The sequence below is a fragment of the Hydra viridissima genome, unplaced genomic scaffold (assembly GCF_058129835.1).
Source record: "Hydra viridissima isolate aposymbiotic clone 2 unplaced genomic scaffold, HvirCarnegie_v1 scaffold_3, whole genome shotgun sequence".
Lineage (NCBI taxonomy): Eukaryota > Metazoa > Cnidaria > Hydrozoa > Anthoathecata > Hydridae > Hydra > Hydra viridissima.
Genome location: NW_028324302.1, coordinates 1,618,778 through 1,639,040, shown reverse-complemented (window position 1 = coordinate 1,639,040; position 20,263 = coordinate 1,618,778). Strand labels below are relative to the sequence as shown.

Below are 20,263 nucleotides of genomic sequence, written 5' to 3'. Positions count from 1 at the left end.
ATTTCTTCCTGGGAACAATCTATTTAAAAAAGAGTCTGTAGTCTCCCTTATATGATATCTTATAGTAACTTCCTCACCCCTAAAGTTTACTTCTTTACCGTTTTGATCAATAATACTAGTTACCATTGTAGATATCTCACTTAATTTTATAGAAAGATAAATCAAACGAATCGGTCTCTCTATAATTTTATAACCAGGACCCATGTTTGGAAAGAATGGGTATATACTATTCAACTGAGATCCATTAACATATGATGAACCAATCACATTGTTAAGTATTCTTATAGTATTTACACTTGATATTTTAACTATATTGTCAGACTCATACTCAGCATTTGAATCCAACTGTATATTAGTAAATCCCAAAATTGGAGCTATGCTATTACTCACTCTAAAGTTTAATAAATAGTTAGCAGCCAATTTTACAGTTGATTTTAAAGTATTTAAATTAGCTCCTATTTTAATGTTATCAGGAGAATAACTAATTTTATTTATAGCAACATAACTTGCACTTTGAGATGCATAGTTTTTTATTGTATCTGATACAGACTTCTGTAAGTAATCATTTGTATCTTTTATATCATAACTACCCTCTGGAATTGTTATAACTTCCCAATTAGCTCCATTATTCATACTATACCTAAAATATAATATTTTGAAAGCTATTATACGTTTCAATTCCAACCAAAGCCATATCATAATCTTTTCCTTTATCAAAAACAATTTTATTAAAAAACTCTGTTGTTATCACATTTCTATTCACTTCTATTACAAACCCTGACATTTTTTATTATGCACAATATTTTTTTTATTTTAAATCACTAGTATTCATCCACATCTTTTGGAATATATAATTCATCCAATCCTCTTCTATATTTCCCATATTATATTTCAGATGATATATCTATAACCACAAATCCTCGAGGTTAAGACCAACATTTCTTACAAAAATCTTTAAATTCTTTTAAACTCATGTCACATGAAGCATGATCTCTATAAATATGCTCTACATTTTTATCATCTTGAGGAAACAAACAAATAAAGTTTGAATTTGTTCTAATCGAATGTCTATCAAGATCAAAATAGTTTTGAGCAAGATAAAAGCAATCTGCATTAGAATGTCTTCCTCTAGTGTAATAACTTTCACATTTATTTTGCTTTTCTCCTTTTAAATCATCAAATATCATCAAATTATTTTTATTCGGATCAAGTTTTTCAGGATCTGGTACGTCAAAAAACTTACACTCTATATCATATTTGTTGGGACATATTTGTGAAAAATCATCTATAACAGAATCTACACTCCCACCTTCTTCTTTAATCTTATTTTTAATATAAAACAGTGCAAGAATGACACTTTTCGACAATTTTCTATCAAAAAAACTTTTCAGTATTTTGTACTCTGGTTGAAAAAGAGATTTCCCAAAAACTTGCAAGTTGTTGTAATCCAACAACCCAGTTCTTAATAGCAGATTCAACATCAATGTCGTTTTTCCACAACCAGACTTTTCAACAATTTGTCCTCTAATGTCTCTCGGAAACAAACTGTTATTATTCCTTTTGTTATCTTTATCCCATGAAAAATCGGTAATGTCCATTTTTTTAATTTAAAAAATTTTTTTTTTAAATAAAACATGTACTGTGTCAAATGCAAAACCGAAACAGATACACTCAACTTGAGAGATTCTATAAGCAAAAACAATAGAAATATGCTTAAAGGAACTTGCTCCGCGGAACAACAAAAAACAAATTTGTTTCATCAAGAAAAGGAGGAGACTTGGTCAACTCAATCAACAAAATATCTAGCAAAATCAAACTACCGTGGGCTAAATTTCCTGGAGAAATGCACATTCCTGGTATGAACTTTCCTGGCCCCGGACTTAGACAAAAGACTCACTTCCACTGATGTATATAAAGATTGGAACAAACCTGTTGACAGGGTGCATAATGCAGCCTACCATCACAATCTCGCCTATAAATATTTTAGCGACCGGCAAAATAGAAATTTAGCAGATCAAATGATGATTGAAGAAATGGACTCCATACCAAATCCAACCCAAAGAGAAATAAACGAAAGAAAAATAATAAAACCCATCATCAACGCTAAAGCCAAATTCGAACTTGGAGTTAAAAAAAACTACCAGCAATCAGTGAAAAAAAACTGAAATGGACTGAACAACTTGCAAAAAAACTTCATAAACCAGTGAAAGAACTTCATAAACACATCATTTCAGAAGAAGAAAAGTGATTGTAAATGAAATATGGGCTGCTGATTTGTGGACATGCAATCTTTTTCAAAATTCAATAACGGTATAAAATTCTTACTCATGCTTATAGATGTTTTTTCAAAGTACAGATGAATTGCACCATTAAAAAGTAAAATTGGTCTTGATGTGGCACTAAAATGTGGGTGGATAAAAGAAAAGAATTTTATAACAAGCATGTAAAAGCGTTGGGCATGCAGTTATACTCCACTGAAAATGAAGAAAAAAGTTGTGTAGTTGAACGCTGGAATAGCACGATGAAAGAAAAAATGTTCAAGTACTTTTCAGCTAATAATACTAAAAAATATACTGACGTTTTAGATGAAATGGTAAACAACTACAGAAAACACCTTTCCATTAAAATGACTCCAGTTGAAGCGACAAAAAGAATAAGAATATTGTTTTGTTTAATTTACATGAAAACGTATCTAAAGGATCTGAAAGACCAGACCCAAAATTTTCCATCGGTGATAAAATTAGGATAACTAAAAAGAAGTCAAATTTTGAAAAAGGATACACACCTAGATGGACTGAGGAGGTTTTTACTGTATCAAAAATTCAGTACACAGACCCAGCCACGTATAAAATAACTGACAAAAATGTTGAAGAAGTACAAGGTACTTTTTATGAACAGGAAATGCAAAAAACTGGATCAAGAAATCTTTAGAATTGAAAAAGTTATTCGTAAACAAAAGAACAAATCATTAGTAAAGTGGTATGGATATCCAGTTTCATTCAACTCATGGGTTGATAAAAAAGAGTTAATAAGTTTGCAAAAATAATTGCATAAGAATTAGGCACACATTTTTTCAAACTCAGATCTCAGATAATATTTTAATCTAAAATAAAACACAAAAGATAAAAATAAACTTTTTATTTAAAAAGAAAATAATGCCGGGAACGAAAAGTACGCATATTTTAATTATATACGTTAACTTAACTAAAAAAAAAAAATCACTTTCATTATTTTTTTGTGATATATTCAAGATCTATATGAACAAAATTCAAATATCGATAAACAGTAATCAATGAAAAAAATTAATCCTGAGTCCTAAACAAACTAGTTTTTTTTTGTTTGTTTTTTTTTTTTTGCCAAATATTGATATTTTCTGAAATAATCATAATTTTGCATTTTTTCCTCGTACCATCTTTATACATAATTTTTCGTTATGTGCCTTTATACATATAGAGCTAGATGTTTAGTTGATGTCTTCCCTTTATACATATAGAGTTTTTATGTTTAGTTGATGTCTTTGCTTTATACATATAGAGCTATATGTTTAGTTGATGTCTTTCCTGAAGGTTGAAAGAAAATTAATTTATTCTAATATTTACTTAGGTTAAATTTTTCAAATCCACACAATAACTAAAATTGAAAATTTAAACAATTATGTGAAAAATAAAAAGTCTTTGAAGATAGCACTTTTCTTTTACGATTACTTTTGTCTTTACGAACAAAACCTCTCACCGTGCTCTTCATTGGCTTGCGCAAAGTTATCTTGAAAAAAAAAAAACAAAGGTAGAAATGCAAAAAAATGTTGTTTCAAAAACATGCGGCAACTCCTGCTATCCCACACAAAGAAAACCTGAGTATTGTGCAAATCTCCACAAAAATCCCGCTTAAATGCTCAATAGTTTATTTTATCAATTAACCTTTTAACATTTGCGTAGCCTCCCTTTTATCTGCGCTGGATGTGCTAGAGGTACTGATGAAAAGCAGCTTTCATAATGAAGTAAAACTGCTTTGAGGCTTCGAGTTAAGTTGTCTGTAACCTTTCACTAACTATAAAATAAAATTCAAACTCTGCATGTCTTTTTTAGAACACTGTATTCTTTCCTTTTCCCCAAATAAGTTTCATTCTTTAAGTCTGAATGTTAAAAAGACAGCTCCTGACTTCAGTTCCTTATCAAATCATCAAGTTCAGTTAGTGGAAGAAGAACTTCGACAGTTGTGAGAAAATCATATTTAAAATGTTGTGTAACTTGAAAGCTTTGAGAAAAACGAGGTCAAAGTTTTCAACATGAGGCTGAATTACCTTGTATTTCATTAAATGAACTGAAACAAATATTTTTTATTAAGCACTTACTCCAAAGTATTAAAACAATTTTTAAAATACTATTTTAAAAAAATATTTATTTTTTTGGTGAAATTAAGGTTTTGTCCATCGATACTTTTAGATTTTTGAAGAACCTAAGAGTTCTTGAGAGTTTTGATAAATCATTCGGATGGGTTCTTTGCAGAACCCTAAATAGAACCTTTTTTTTAAAAAAAGAAGCTGATTCCAAAGGTTCTTTAAAGAATTGTTTTTGAAGAACTAATTAAGATTCAAGACATGTGACTGAAAAAATGTTCACTATACAAACTTTTGAATAAATTTTGGAAAAATCACTAAAATTAGTAACTATTATTAAAATTTTGGACTAACAATTTTATTAAAACTTTTTTTTTTTTCAAACTTTTCTGATTGATCCAAGTTTTTCCAAAACATTACATCTCATGATGAAAATGGTTTGACTTTTCATTAAGTTGATTTTTATGCGAAACGATGAATTAAACTGACTAGAATAACAAAAAGCATATGTTATAGGCAATAAAAAATTACAAAACTATTGGATAAAATAAATTTTAAAAGTTGCTTTATTTTAAACGCTTGTGTTACGCAACAAAAAACGATTCTTTGCATATAAAACGTGACTGCAGTTTATTCTAAATCATTACGACGTCTTTCATATATAGGTTTTTTACTACTATTCACATATTATAGTGACGTTAATTGAGAGAAACATGAAAGCATAATGTAACGTTTATACATTATTATCATTATTACTATTATTATTATTATCATTATTATTATTATTATTATTATTATTATTATTATTATTACTATTATTATTATTATTGTTATTAATATTATTATTATTACTATTATTATTATTATTATTATTATTATTATTATTATTATTATTATTATTATTATTATTACTATTATTATTATTATTATTATTATTATTTTTGTTATTATCATTATCATTATTATTATTATTATTATTATTATTATTATTATTATTATTATTATTATTATTATTATTATTATTATTATTATTATTATTATTATTATTATTATTACTATTATTATTATTATTATTATTATTATTATTATTATTATTATTATTATTATTATTATTATTATTATTATTATTATTATTATTATTATTATTATTATTATTATTATTATTATTATTATTATTATTATTATTATTATTACTATTATTATTATTATTATTATTATTATGACGTTCATTTAATACGAACCATTTGTTTAACATAAATCATAAATAAAGTTTTTAAAGTTTAAAATTTCCAACTGATTTGAAGATCTGAAGAGTATAACAACTCTTCATATACTGCAAATATTATTAGTAAAAGAAATCATTGCTTTTAAAAATTCATAAATAAAATTAATTTTAGATTTGAAAAATTATAACATTCGTAAGTAAGAATACTCTGTCTTTATTTAAATATGAGCATTTCAGCAGATAATACGACTTTGAAAGTTCTAAAGATCAATTCATTTTTGTTTAACATAACATTTTTCGTTCTAGTTTTGACACTAATTAACTGATTCTAATCTGTGTTATATAAAGATAAGGAAATAGTAGTTAGTTATTAGTAAATGAAAAAAAAAAAAAAAACCAAACGGTTGAATCTTCGTCACAAAGATTTAAGTAACAGAACAATAAAAAAGAGAGAAAATGAAGAAGAAGCTTTATGACGTTTATAATGATAATATCGTTTCAAATAAAAAAGTAAAATGGAAACCTCAAGGATTTCAATGAAACTTTTAACGGTAAACATTTAATTTGATATTATTTACGGATAGGCAAAATAATTCATTAAAAAATTTCACTCCGCATATTGATAGATTAATAAGATTAATAAGATTATACTTATTGTTTAATTGTTAATATCAATATTACAAACATTAAAAGTTTTAATAATTTTATTATTTATTTTAATAACTATTGAGGATATATTGTGTTTCAAATTTATAAATAAGTTAGAAGACGCTCATAAAAGTTTAATTAGTTTTAAAACAATATCAAGAATTCGATAAAAAGTTGGAAATTATAAAGAAAAACTATGGAAAAAATAATTAAAATTTTTTCGAGAGAGAATTTTAAGGAGAGTTTTTAAGAAAGTTTGTGTTTTTTTTATCGTATTCAAACGTGAAAAACTCAAAACTTTTTCAAAACATATTTTTGTTATTTACAGAAAGTCAACTTAGATTTACATTAACGGTGATAAGTAAAAACTCATACAAAAATCAGCTCGTAAATGTTGTTCGTTGTTTTTTTGCCATCCCAAAACCACTTTTTCTTAGTTTAATTTAGAATACCTATTAATGTATCAAAAATGGAAACATTCAAATCAATCAACTTGTTATAAGCGTAATGAGCAATATTAGGGAACAATTTTAGCAAAACAATAAGATTATTCCTACAGTTTTTGTTTCCAAATAGAATTTCAGATTTTTTGCAAAAACTTTTTTTGCATGTTTTTTCAAAAACTGTTTTTCATTTATTAACAGAAAGTTCTGGTCCAGATCTTTTGATGATGTGGAACATTAAGGCTTAAATGCCTTGTTTTCCATGTGTATAAATAATGAGTGAAAGAGAGCCACTCTTCACCTTCTTTTTTAATCAGTGTTTTGCTGTTATGTATATTTATCTTTTAAAATGGTATCTAATGAACCGAGAAATTTATGATTGCTACTAATCAAATAATATTCAAATGCAAACATGATTTCGCTTAGAAAAGAATATTGAAATAATTTTGATTTGTTGAAGCATTTCTTACAGTATTCTTGACTCTAGAGAAGAAGAAATATCAATTAGATGTCAAAAAAGACAAATACAATTCTCATGAGTTTTCACAAAAAAAAGAAACTACTTTAACTGTCATTCTTATGTAATCCTCATCGTGTGTGCCGTTCACTTAGAAGACTAAAGTTTTGATCCATTTTAGTAGTGTAATTTCTCTTTCTTTTATGAAATGTAAGGTATGAAGAAGAAAAGTTGAGTTTTACTTTATACAAAAGGTGCCAATCCAAAACTCTCCCTGGCTTAATATCAGGATTTTGGCTGAGACTAAATATCAGGGTTAAGATAAAGCCAGAATTGCAAGATGCTTAAAGTTACTCTGAGTTCTTCTAATTACTTATTCCGCTAATTTAATCACATAGTTTACATTGTATAATATATGTTGTATATATATCGATAGGAAACTAGTAGCGTCGGTTCCCACATGCTAAAAAGAAAACTGGTCATTTAGATCATAATATCCGCCAAATTAGAACGTCGGAAAGTGTAGATAAACCTTTTTTCACAGGGTTCACAGCTGAAATATATTTACTTAAAATATATAGCATGATTTTAAATGCAGTAGACTATGCTTAAATATTTTATAATGACGTTCCTAAATTTGGCTCATTGTGCAAAAAAAACTTTTAAATAATTTAGGAAAGCAAAAAAATTTTCACATCACCAAATTATTTGATTTGTAACAAGAAGTATAAATAAAAATTTTGATAAACTAAAACACTTTCTAATAGATTGCAATTACTCATTTAGTATGATTTGCATAACCGAAACGTGGTGTTCTGATGAATTACTTCAAACGAACACAAATTTTCAAATTCCAAATTATAAACTAATATCTTTTGAAAGAAAAACAAATAAAAGGGGAGGAGGGATCGCAACGTATATCCGAAATAATCAAGTGTTTAAAGTAAGACAAGACCTCTCTATCTCTGATACTGATAGTGAAGTCTTTACTATTGAGATAACGGGTAATAAATCAAAAAGTATTATAATTTCCACTTGCTATAGACCTCCAGAAGGTGATATAAATAAATTTACAAATTTTTTTAATGAAATCTTTCTCAAAATAAATGATAAGGGAAAAAATATTTTCTTTATAGGGGATTTAAATATTAACAGTTTAAACTACAAAGAAAACGCTGATACTAAACTCTTTTTTGATAATCTGTTTCAATTGTGTATCCTCCCAATCATCAACAAACCTACCCGAGTAACCCCAACCTCCGTTTCTGCTATAGACAATATATTAACAAATACATTTCTAGAAACCTCTTTAAAAGCAGGAATTATCAAAACCGATATATCAGATCATTTTCCTATTTATTTTTCATTATCTCAAGATCTAAAAACCTTTAACAATACCAAAACCAAAATTTATAAAAGAAAAATCAATCAAATCTCTATCAAAAATTTTAAAGACTCGCTATCTATAGTAAATTGGGATGGAGTATATCAAGAATGTAACCTTGGACACACAAACTCCGCATACAATTTGTTTATTAATATTTTTCTAGACCACTACAATAAACATTTCCCTGTTGAAGAGAAAGAAATAAAGTTAAAACATTTAAACTGCCCATGGATAACTAACGGGATTAGAAAATCATCAAAAACAAAACAAAAATTATATATCAAGTTTTTAAAAAACAGAAATGAAACTAACTTAACTACATACAAGGAATACAAAAATCTGTTTGAAAAAATTAGAAAGAATTCTAAAAAAATATATTATTCAAAACAACTACAAAAAAGCAAAGGTGATATTAAAAAAACCTGGAACATATTGAAAGAAATAATAGGTAAAAACCATACAAAATCAAATGATTTACCTGATAAAATTATCGTTAATGAAACTGAATATATCGACAAAAATTTTATCGCTGAAAACTTTAATAGCTTTTTTGCAAACATAGGCCCTAACATGGCTTCAAATATTCAATGCCCTGATATCTCCTTCGAAACCTATATCACAAACCAACATCACTGTTTAAATATTTTCTCTGGACTAAACCATGAAGAACTAGAAATTGCAAAAAACTCACTTAAGACGTATAAGGCTCCTGGGTTAGACGACATTTGTAGCTATATAGTTGTAAATGTGTTTTCAGTGATAAAACAACCAATATATGAAATATTTAAATCTTCAATTATTACAGGATCTGTACCGAATAAATTAAAAATAGCTAAGGTAATACCAATATTAAAAACCGGAGATTCATTTACACTAAATAACTACAGACCAATCTCAGTTCTACCTGTATTTTCAAAACTTTTGGAGAGAGTAATATACAATAAACTGTATAAATATCTAACAAATAACAAAATCCTAAATGAAAAACAGTTTGGCTTCCAAAAGCAACATTCAACCGAACACGCAATTCTAGATCTTATTAATAATATAAATAACTCCTTTGAAAACAAAAAATACGTCCTTGGAGTCTTTGTTGATTTATCTAAGGCGTTTGACACAGTAGATCACGCTATTTTAATTAGGAAAATGGAAAAATATGGGATAAAAGGTGTTGCACTAAACTGGTTCAAAAACTTTTTACTAGACAGAAAACAATGCGTTATTGCTCATAAAAAAAAAGCTTCAAAATTACTCAAAATAAAATACGGTGTCCCCCAAGGTTCCATTCTTGCACCTCTCTTGTTTTTAATATACATAAACGATCTTCCTAAAGCCTCGAGTAAATTGGATGTCATAATGTTCGCAGACGACACTAATTTATTTTATGCATCCTCATCTATTACAGAACTTTATGAAACTACAAATACTGAACTTGAAAAAATAAACAGTTGGTTAAAATCTAACAAATTATCGCTAAACACAGAAAAAACCAAATACATTCTTTTTCATCCTAACTTTATAAAAATACCTTCCGATTTACCTTCGTTAAATATAGATAATAAAGAAATAGAGAGAACCCGAGCAACTAAATTTCTAGGGATACTTATTGATGAGAACATCTCTTGGAAATCACATATAGATATTTTAAATACTAAAATATCAAAAAACATTGGTATCCTTTACAAAGCAAGTTCTATACTGTCTCCTGATAATTTAAAGTTCTTATACTTCTCGTTCATACAAAGCTACTACATATACGCTAATGTTGCATGGGCGAGTACACATAGATCCAAACTAACCACACTATATCGAAAACAAAAACATGCTGCAAGAATAGTTTTTAATAAGGATAGACTCTCGCATGCTGAGCCACTATTAAAAAATTTGAAAGCATTAAATGTATATCAAATCAATATATTCCAAAATTTGTTATTTATGCTCAAATATAAACTTGGACTTGTTCCTTCTCACTTTTCAAAGAATTTCTTTCAAAATAGCAACAATAGATACCATACCAGAGGAACGGGAAACTTCAAAGTACCTTTCCAAAAAACTACTCTTTCGCGCTTTTCTATTTCGTACCGTGGTCCTTGTCTATATAACAAATTAGTATCCAAAAATACCCAACTGGAAAAATCGAATAACTTAAATACTCTGAAAACATTATTAAAAGATCTTATTTTAAACACTAACAACTTTATGAACTTTTATTAAGCCTAAAACATTCAAAACTATATATAAAACTAACTTTGTTCCGAAACCAATATCAACTCTAATAACTCTAAAAACTGTAAATAACTCAAAAACAAACAACAACAACAACAGTAATAAATTATATTATTTATCAACACTAATAAATAAATAAATTTTTATTTATCAACACTATATATTAAAAAACGACTTTATATTACCTATTTAGCAAATCGTGTACCTACTTATATTTATGTGTATTGTAATAAAATTAAAAAATTAAAAAAAAAAAAAAAAAAAAAAAAATTTTTTTTTTTTTCTTTTTTTTTTTTTTTTTTTTTTTGTTTTGTCTGCATTCTTTGTTTTTTGCATTTTTACTTTCATTCTGTCGAAACTGATGACATGATTTTTTAAATATAAATTTATTTTAAATTGAAGTATCCAAAAATATTAATAACGCAAAGCGGTTTCTTGATGACAAGACCATCGGTCTTCTGCAAGTTTCCCGCGTTCTTTGAAGTAATCTAACACTTTACAGTTTTATTTCATATAATATTTGTTATAACGTAATCTTGTGATTTTTAACTATACTTAAACTGTAAAGATTGTATTATATATTACGAGTTTATAAAGATTAAAGAACAAAAAAATAAAAAAAAAAAAAAAAAAAAAAAAATATTTGAAAGAAAATATTTCATTATCATTTATCGAAATATCTTTTTTTTTTATAATAATGGTCGAACATTCCCTTTCCAGAAATGAAACCAACTTAATCTTGATTAACATAAAATTTCATCTGCGTTGGCTAAGGAAATCTGCCTATTTCTATTTTTACATTTACCCTAACGTTTTAGATTAAGTCTCATGTCAAGAGAAAAGCTCGATTACTCCATTACAGGCACTATTGTTTCAAATCGCATTTTTAACTTTTTTTTTTAATGTTCTTCAACAGAATGCTTTGGATAATTTGTGCACAATTTAAAATCATTTAAAAAATTTTTTTTGCAAACAATGTTTACAAAGCAAGTTTAGTTTTACACAAATTACATACGTAATCATAAGTTACTATAAATACCTAAATTTCAAAATAACTATCCCAAATCCATGTCCAAATCAGAAGCGATGTTGAAAATTTATTTTGTGAAGCTTTTTTTTACTATTCAGTAGTATAATATTTTATTTTTCGTTTTGTATATACTCAAAAAACTTATCTTTTTTAAACTAATTTTACTTATTTGAACTTTATAACATGCTTGATATATTTTTAAAATTTTTTATATTTTGAAATGACTACATTTATAGTGCTAAAACAAGTATTCTACTCGCTCTGGCCATCATCATGGTAATATTTATCATGGTAATTAGTTTAGATTACCTTGTAAACGTTGTTTAACCGTGAATTAAATAAATTCAATAAATAAAAAAGTCGGCTTGTTTTTCTGAAATCGATATTTTTGAAAAGTTGCTGTAAATAATAAATGATGAGTAATGATAAAAAACTGAATGCTTGAATTTTTTTTCCAACCGATATGTTTTTCAAAGATCTGAAAACTGAGCTTCGAAAACAAGAGATAAAAGTAAAAATAAGCCATAGTAAAAAAGGAAAACATTAAGCTGCAATAAAAAAGGGAAAGTTGAACGTAAATAAAGAATTATCTAAGATAAATATCAAATAAATTATTGTCAAGGGCAGTCAAACAAAGAGGTTTAGTGGGAAGGGAGTGGGCCACTTTTACCACATTTTCATTCATATGAATATTTTCTTGATGCCCTGAAAGTAATTCAAAAAAACTGGACCATGATACTGAATTGTTAATAAATGCAGTTTCAGATTTTGTTATCGGTGTTTGGATGGATAATTTTACAGTGTCGTAGAGTGGAATACATATAAAAATTTCGAGATAAAATATAAAATCCAAATTCAGAACTTCTTTTGGTTTTTCTAGTTTTACATTACTTTAAGCTTGACATTTTATTCGAGAAATCTTTATGTGATTCAGGCGTCAACATTAAACATCTCATTGGTCCTTTAGATAATATTGATGAGCTTAATAAACTTTTTAGTTTTTTAAAAAATGTGAGTAAGAGTTGGTTTACTTTTATTAATGTTATATTTGATTTTACCAAAATTAATGCTTAACTTTAAAAACCACAAATTTAGGTCTATTTATTTCAAGACATTTTGTCACAGCAAATTTGATGTTATCTTAGGCTAAAATTCTTCTAAAACTGCAATTGTTCTTTATATTACAAGTGATATTATTTACGATTTTGTCGTAATATTACAAATTTAAGCTCAACTATAAAAATATTCAAAATATTACATGTTTTCATTCAAAAAGTGCAAAAGAAATTTTTTTAATAAAAATAACAAAAGTAGAGTATGCACCTTCGCGTTAAAATTATCAAAATGTTGTCAAAAATAAAGAGAATACAAGGTTGTAAAAAAATTAAAAACAAGTTTAGGAAAAAAAGAGAATGATGACAAAAGAACACGATAGAGTAAACTTTCACATTATCCAACGTGTCAAAGTATGATTGCGATGTAAATAATGTAACGACTCTATAAACACAAGCTTAAGTCAAATGACACAGAGGCTAAATGAAACAGAGAGTAAAAAGAGACGGAAAAAAAGAAAGAAGAAAAATCTTTGGTTAAAGTAAGAAATAGCTAGGATTTGTAATAACCAAATGATCAAGACTATTTTTTAGCTCATTCTTGCATACAAATAGTTACTGTACGAAATTTTTTCAAAGCTGAAGTTTATCTAACTTCGTACTTCAGATGCTAGAATCTGAGGTATTCTCATTAGTGTGAGTGGAAGTAAATATGTTTCGTACCCATCCCAACCACATCGTAAGAAGCTCCCACAATCTCATAAATAATTTAAGGTTTAAATGAAAAATTTATGCTCTAATAATTAAGCTTCATTTTTCATAATTTGATTCAAATGTGAGTAAATAATACCCCGTAATAAAAACCTGTAAAAGGTATGGTTTAAAAACTAAATAAGAAGATATAGAGATTATATATCGACAACTTTCCATTAATTGCTTTATAGCCTGAAACAGAAATCGACATTTTGACTTCGATATTTTGACTTTGCAAAGCAAGATATGTTCATATTGAATAACACATCCGAATTTTTTCGATTCAATAATTAAAAGACTTGAAAAACAACAAAGACTCATTCTATAAAGACAGAAACATTTTAAATAAAAGTCTGAGACTTTTCCGAATTATTAACAAAAAATGCTTAAAAAGCTTAAGTTAGATTTTTACTAAGTAGATGGATTTATTATATGATGTAGGATTTGCAAATATTTTAAAAATTAAGAGAAATGAATGATAACTAAGAGTTAATTATTATTTAACTACTTAAAGTTGAAGAAGAAGCAGTTTCACAAATTCTATTTCGTAAATAAAAAAAATGTTTTTAATAAAACTTTTAAATCGTCAACTTTTCAATCGCCATTTTGTCGATCATCACCTTTGAAAATGTTTGGTCACCTTTAATATTTTAAAAAATTATTTTTATCTTAACATTTTTCTTGATGAAAAGTTAAAATAACAACCTTAGGATTAGAGTGCGAAAATGTTGAAGAAATTACGTCAATAAAAGTCATTCGTGAATAACTTTACACTTTGAGGAACAACAGACTTTTCCCTCTGAGACTTTCCTTACATTACAATAACATTCGTCATGTAAAATATTTGCCCTTCATTAAGAAAACTTTTCAATACCCATAATCCTAAACTTTTTTTCACTTAACTACTTGATTTAACTCAATTAATTAATTGGTATTATTATCTTTCTCCTAAAAACTGCCTAATCCAATGTTCCCATAATACGGACAAGAAGTAAGCTCAACAGAAATGGCATCTTGCATTCGATGACTAACTATATAATGCACCTTCTTTTCTTTCAAGTGCTACTTCAGATTGTTTGTGTTGATTCCCATCGAATGATCTACTGAGATCAATAATCAAATAAATGACAAAACGTATAGTTTCGTAAATAAATAGAAAGCAGTGATGTAAATGTACATGTAAAGAATTTACGATGAATTTTCTAATTTGTGAGTCATCAAACTTGCCTGTTTCTTAATAGATTCATATTACTACCAGTTACCGAACCGTCGTTATCGCGCTGCAATAAAAAGACACCATAAATTTACTGCAGCTTTGTAATCTTTGTGTTTCACTGTTGCTCTCAGACTAAATTTATTTATTTTCAATTTGATTGCCGCTTTTTACAGTCATACTATAACACATTAAACTCAATCAATTGAAAGAAATCAGTTGGATTTGACATCCGATGTTGATGTAGAGGCTGCACCAAATATTTAAAAACTTCATCAGAGAGATAAGATTTTAAGTAAGGAATATTTAGGAAGTACATTCCTAATCAGAATCAATGTGACTATTAAGTGCGCAAGAACTTTATACTGATTTTATAGGTAAAGCTCACACAAAGTTTGATGAGCTCAGACAAAGTGTACCGAGATTACAGAATGGTTTCTTCCCCTTAATTCTTATTTAATTATTGTTACGGGAAAGATTTTTTAAACTAAACACATAAATAAATAGGCCTTCAAGTTAATTGAAAAAAATTTACAAAGAAATTATGAGAGTATTTATATATGTTTAATTCTCATCACAACCACATCGTGAGAAGCTCCCACAATCTAATAAACAATTTATTGTTCTAATAAAAAATTAATACTTGAATAATTAAGTTTCTTTTTCATTTTTTGATTGAAATGTGAGTAAATAATACCCCGTACGCAGGGTGTTCAAAAATTAAATGAGAAAATATTGAGATGCGGTTAAGAAGAGGTGTTTTGCATCTAAAAAAAAGTACCACTTATTAAGTGATGTAAAATGTTAACAACAGTTAGTTACAAAGCATTAACCGCCATAAATAATGTGTGCCGGGGTTTTATATTACGCCTACATATAAAAGCGTTTTAATTGTTAAGTTGTGTGTGAAACGCATTGCTATTCATTTTGGAAAAGACCTACTTAAAGATGAAACTGGCTTTTGAAATACTGGTAATAAAAAATTTTAAATTACTAACTATTAAATTAAACTTTGAATAGGGTAATTAAAAACAGAACAAAAAACTCAATATTCCATTACTTTATCATCTTCCTACTAGTTAATCTTGATATTTGATAACTGCACCAACAAATAACCCCCCAGGAAATAAATGCTGCGAGGGAAAATAATCCCTCGGAAATAATTCATCCGGATAAAAATATCTTATCACCAAAATAAATACAACGATTACAATTCAACACCAACTACAATTTTTAGTATCTTTAAACATTTTTGCTAAAATTGATAATGTTATTGTAAGTTTGTGGAAAGTGTTTTTTACGAAATTCTTATTTTCGTCCAAAAAATCTCAAGAGCTACTAGTCATGCTTATTTCATTTATCTAAGGATGTCTCTGCATCTTTTTTGAAACTCACAATCTTGCCGTAAACACTTAAGAACTCGTGGAAATTTCTTATAAAACCTTTGTCCGAATCGGGGTTTAATATCAAGAACTTCTTAAATAATAAATTATTTAAAGAGAGTTCAGTAAAAATGTTAAGTTGGAAGTGTACATGGGAATTTGAAATGTGGAAACTCTTTTCTTCATAGTGGAATCCCATATAAAATGGGAACCTTGAAGTCATTTTTAAGTATAAATTAGTACCAAAAAGTAGTTTATTTTGATAATCTTAGAAGGGAACTGGACGGAAATGCGAGCGCAGCATATACTTTTGAAATGGTTAACTTATATAACTATAATATTATAAATGTATATGTGATTGAGAACACTGATAAGAAAGTATTCGTTCAATCAACTAAAGATTATGCAACTTATAGCACGTATTCTCTTTATGGATTCAACAAAAAGGAATATTTTGAGGAGGGGAAATGAAGGAATTTGTAAACATAATCTTTAAGCATTACCTGACTTAAACAAATAACATATTCGATCGAATACAAGTGGGAAATAACCGAAGTACTCCGTGGACACACATGTACAATTACATGAAGAATAAATAGCACCACTAAAGTTTATTGCAGTTTTTGCAAAAATGACAAGAAAATGTATTTGTAACTACACTGATAAAATGATAATAGTTCAATTAGCAAGGTGTGCGAAAGTTCTGCAACTCTTGTATGATTTTTACAAACAAATCGAGACCAGAGACAAACAGTAATCAAAAGTTGATCGGTAAAATCTGTTTAAGAGAACTTTGACTCAGCGGTCGAAAACACTAAGCGAACTTGAAGATAAAGTATATTTAAAGTATATTGCCTTTGTTAGGACAACACCTGCTTTAAAAAAAATCTGCAGATTGACAGAAAAAGAAAGGTTGAAAAACTGTAGAAGATTTTTAGTAAAAGACAATAGAAATTTTTGTGAAAAAGTGGTAACAATTTGAAAAGATATTTTTTAAAGAGAAAGAAAAGATTTTAAAGTGAGAATAATTCTAATGTCGAAAGACACTTTGGTCTCAATCCAAAAGTGTATGAGAAAGTTTTTAAATGATTGCATATTATTATCTTATATTTTGATTGAGGAATTATTTTATTGTATCAATTGTATTAAGATTTTGTTTTTTACATTACCTAAGCCTAAAGTGTTGGAAGACTAGATATCTACCGTTATAGAAATCATAGACGAGCTATGCACAGACCACACCCACACCACCCTTAAACCAAACTCATTCCCCAAGGACTTAACAGTATCTTTTACACTTTCACACTCAAAAAATCTCTTTCCTCGTATTATCCGTACAAAGAAATTTACACTATTGCCGCGCTAACTCAAAATATCCCCCCTCACCCTACGCAGCAAACGCATATACAGTGAGTTTATCAAACGCAATAGCTCTACATATATAATTAGGCATGAGTTTTGCTTGAAAAAGATTTTACTTTGCAATTTTTCAATAAAGGAATGTATTTATTTAAATTCATTATCTAAATGTTACTTAAGTACTTATGAAATTTATAAAAAAAAAAGTTAACATCATTTTTAATTCTTTTGTTCAAATAAATTTATATTAGCTGGAGTTAAGATGCAAAAAAAAAAAAAAAAACAAACAGAAAAAGCGTATAAATCAAATCAAGAGCGGTTGTCATGTGATGACACGTGAGTTTCTTGATTTGTTGAATCAAGAAAACGAGCGGCATATTTATTACACTCACAAGGTTATTAAGATTAATTAGATTTGCATGGTTTTGTTTTCTTTACATAAGGTCATGTGAATTTTTTTTGATAAGTCAGTTTTTTCTTTAATTTTTTTACGTATTCAAAAACATTTTAGTCAAATCATCATAAATTTGAAATTTCGGGACATCGAGATCTTTTTTGCAGTTTCACACTTTAAAAGGAATTAAAACAGGACCACGGGGTAAAGTTACTTTATAACCAAAGCAACATTAGGTGATTCTTTTCTTAAGAAACTAGAGGCTGCTTCTGACTTGCATTGCTAGCATTAAGTTGAACTTTGACCTGATGTTGAACTAGATTACGATGTTGAGAAACTTCTAATAAAGTTTTCTTAATTTTTTTTTAACATCATTTTTAAACAGTAGTTCAGTTGTTGTTGTTTTTGTCGTACAATACATATATCTATTTTTCAGCAGCTATGAAATCGTAAGTGAATGCTAGTTTTTAAATTCCTGGAAAAAACATCAAATTTGTTTCTCTTGCATGACTGTAACAATCTCTAAGTAAATATTTTATTTTATTTTCAGTTATTTCCCAAATTGATTTTAGCCCCATAATGTAAAATGTAAAGATAATGTAAAATGTAAATATGTGGTAAAATATTTTACACGTCGTTTTTTAAAAAAACGATAAATTTTTCGTTTAAGGTTAATTTAGTTCTCTGGAAATATTATTTTGAAATTTAAGGTTAATAAGGTTTAATTGACAGTGTGTTTATGGTGAGGCTGAAGTCCAAAATCTACCTTTGTAGAGCAGCCAGTTGTTTCATCTACTTGACTCTCAAGAAATTAGTAGTAAATATATAATTTTACTTAAAAATGTCAAACAAACTCAAATTTCATCGCGGTATCAGGAAAAGAAAAAAAAATCTATCAGTGGATTTTAAAATGTTAAACGCTGCCTTTATCCCACAACTAGTTTCATTATATTGTCGTAAAAAAAAAAAAATTAAAAAAATCTTTTTAAAAATGAAATTACTTGATTTTACTCAGGTAATATTTATGTCAACTCCACGACTAGCAACTTTTCTTAAAAGAGAAACATCGATAAGATGAACTGTGTTATTTCAGAACACATTATTTCAACAATTATACGTAAACCTTTTATCACTTTACCATTATAAACGATTTAATCAACAGATCAGATTTAATCAATTATTTCTTTCTCCTAAAAAAAACTGGATGAGAAATTTAGAATAAAGAGGAGAATTGGCAAGTAAATCAGCTATTTTATCAAAGATCGCAATCCACACCTTGTTTTTTTTTAACATATAAAAGACTACTTCCTGGTTTCTTCATGGCAAACTTTACAACACAATTATAACCTGGCATTAATGTTTTTGGTTTCATCTGAAAGTCCGGGTTCGTATTATCTTTAGGACTTTAACGTCGCTATCTTTATTTATTACTTCGTTCTCGTCCTCGCCTGTTTTAAAATACAAATATTTTGTACTGTAAAACTTACTAAATAAGTACATATTTTTAACAAATTTATCGGGCATACTCTGGTTTTGCATCTTTTTTTTTTTTTATAAAAAAGTTAAAGTTTCCACCTATGACTGCTCAATTTTTTCATTAAAAAATTTTTCATTGCCCTGTGAAATTTTCTTTAAATGTAGGTTGGTCTAGAAGTTAACCGATATTCAATTAATTTTGAATATAGCTATGCATTCTTATGAAGCAGCACTTGTTAAAAAAATGTTTCAAAATTATACTGGTATTTACCAGGTTCTCGACATTTAAATAAAACATTTTTGTTAAAACATGTCACATTAAACTTTTAGTTAAAACATGTCACACTTCAGTTAAAGGATGTCACATTTTAGTTAAAACTAATTGCGTCTTAATATTTTAAATTATGACAAACGACTAAATGTCATAGTTTAAAATATCAAAACATGTTTCAGCAACGCGCTCTGCTGCTATAATATTTTTATTTTTTTTATTTCTTTGTTTTTATTTGAATTATTTCGAATGCGAAAAAAAAAATTTAATTTGGGGCTGAAGTTTGTATATTAATTTTTTATAAACTGCTTTTTAAGAAATTTTTTTTCAATTTTTAAGTTTAAATAAGCTACTTATATAACTTTTTTTTAGATTATCTTAGCTGCTGCTCTAAATTGTGTAACTACTGTGTTGTTTCAAGGAGTTATTGATTCAAACAACAATCTAACAAAACAAGACTATTGTAAGTTAATGAATGTTAATCAGTTATTACTTTCAATAATTCTTATGTTATATATAATATGCATTTTTTTTCTGTTATAAAATATATATTTTTGTTATGTGTAATTGTATATGAATGTCATTACACAGATTTTAAGCAATTATTTATC

At 27.2% G+C, this 20,263-nt stretch overlaps 1 protein-coding gene across 4 annotated transcripts in view; it reads left to right on the top strand.

The window, feature by feature from the left end:
• The first annotated feature begins 13,266 nt into the window (after positions 1-13,266).
• The window catches only part of LOC145201938 (polycystin-1-like protein 2), a 35,590-nt gene continuing 28,593 nt past the window's right edge, over positions 13,267-20,263 (top strand). The window contains exons 1-2 of one of the 4 annotated variants that reach the window (XM_090082683.1): positions 13,267-13,346; positions 20,025-20,115. Coding sequence is in view for 1 of the 4 variants with exons in the window: in XM_090082681.1 (XP_089938807.1) it covers positions 15,719-15,742; positions 20,025-20,115 (115 nt within the window). In the remaining 3 variants the exon portion in view is untranslated. Of the gene's footprint in view, positions 13,347-15,594; positions 15,743-18,001; positions 18,110-19,879; positions 19,934-20,024; positions 20,116-20,263 lie in introns of those variants that run through there. The other 3 variants (XM_090082681.1, XM_090082682.1, XM_090082684.1) reach the window with 3 other exon arrangements.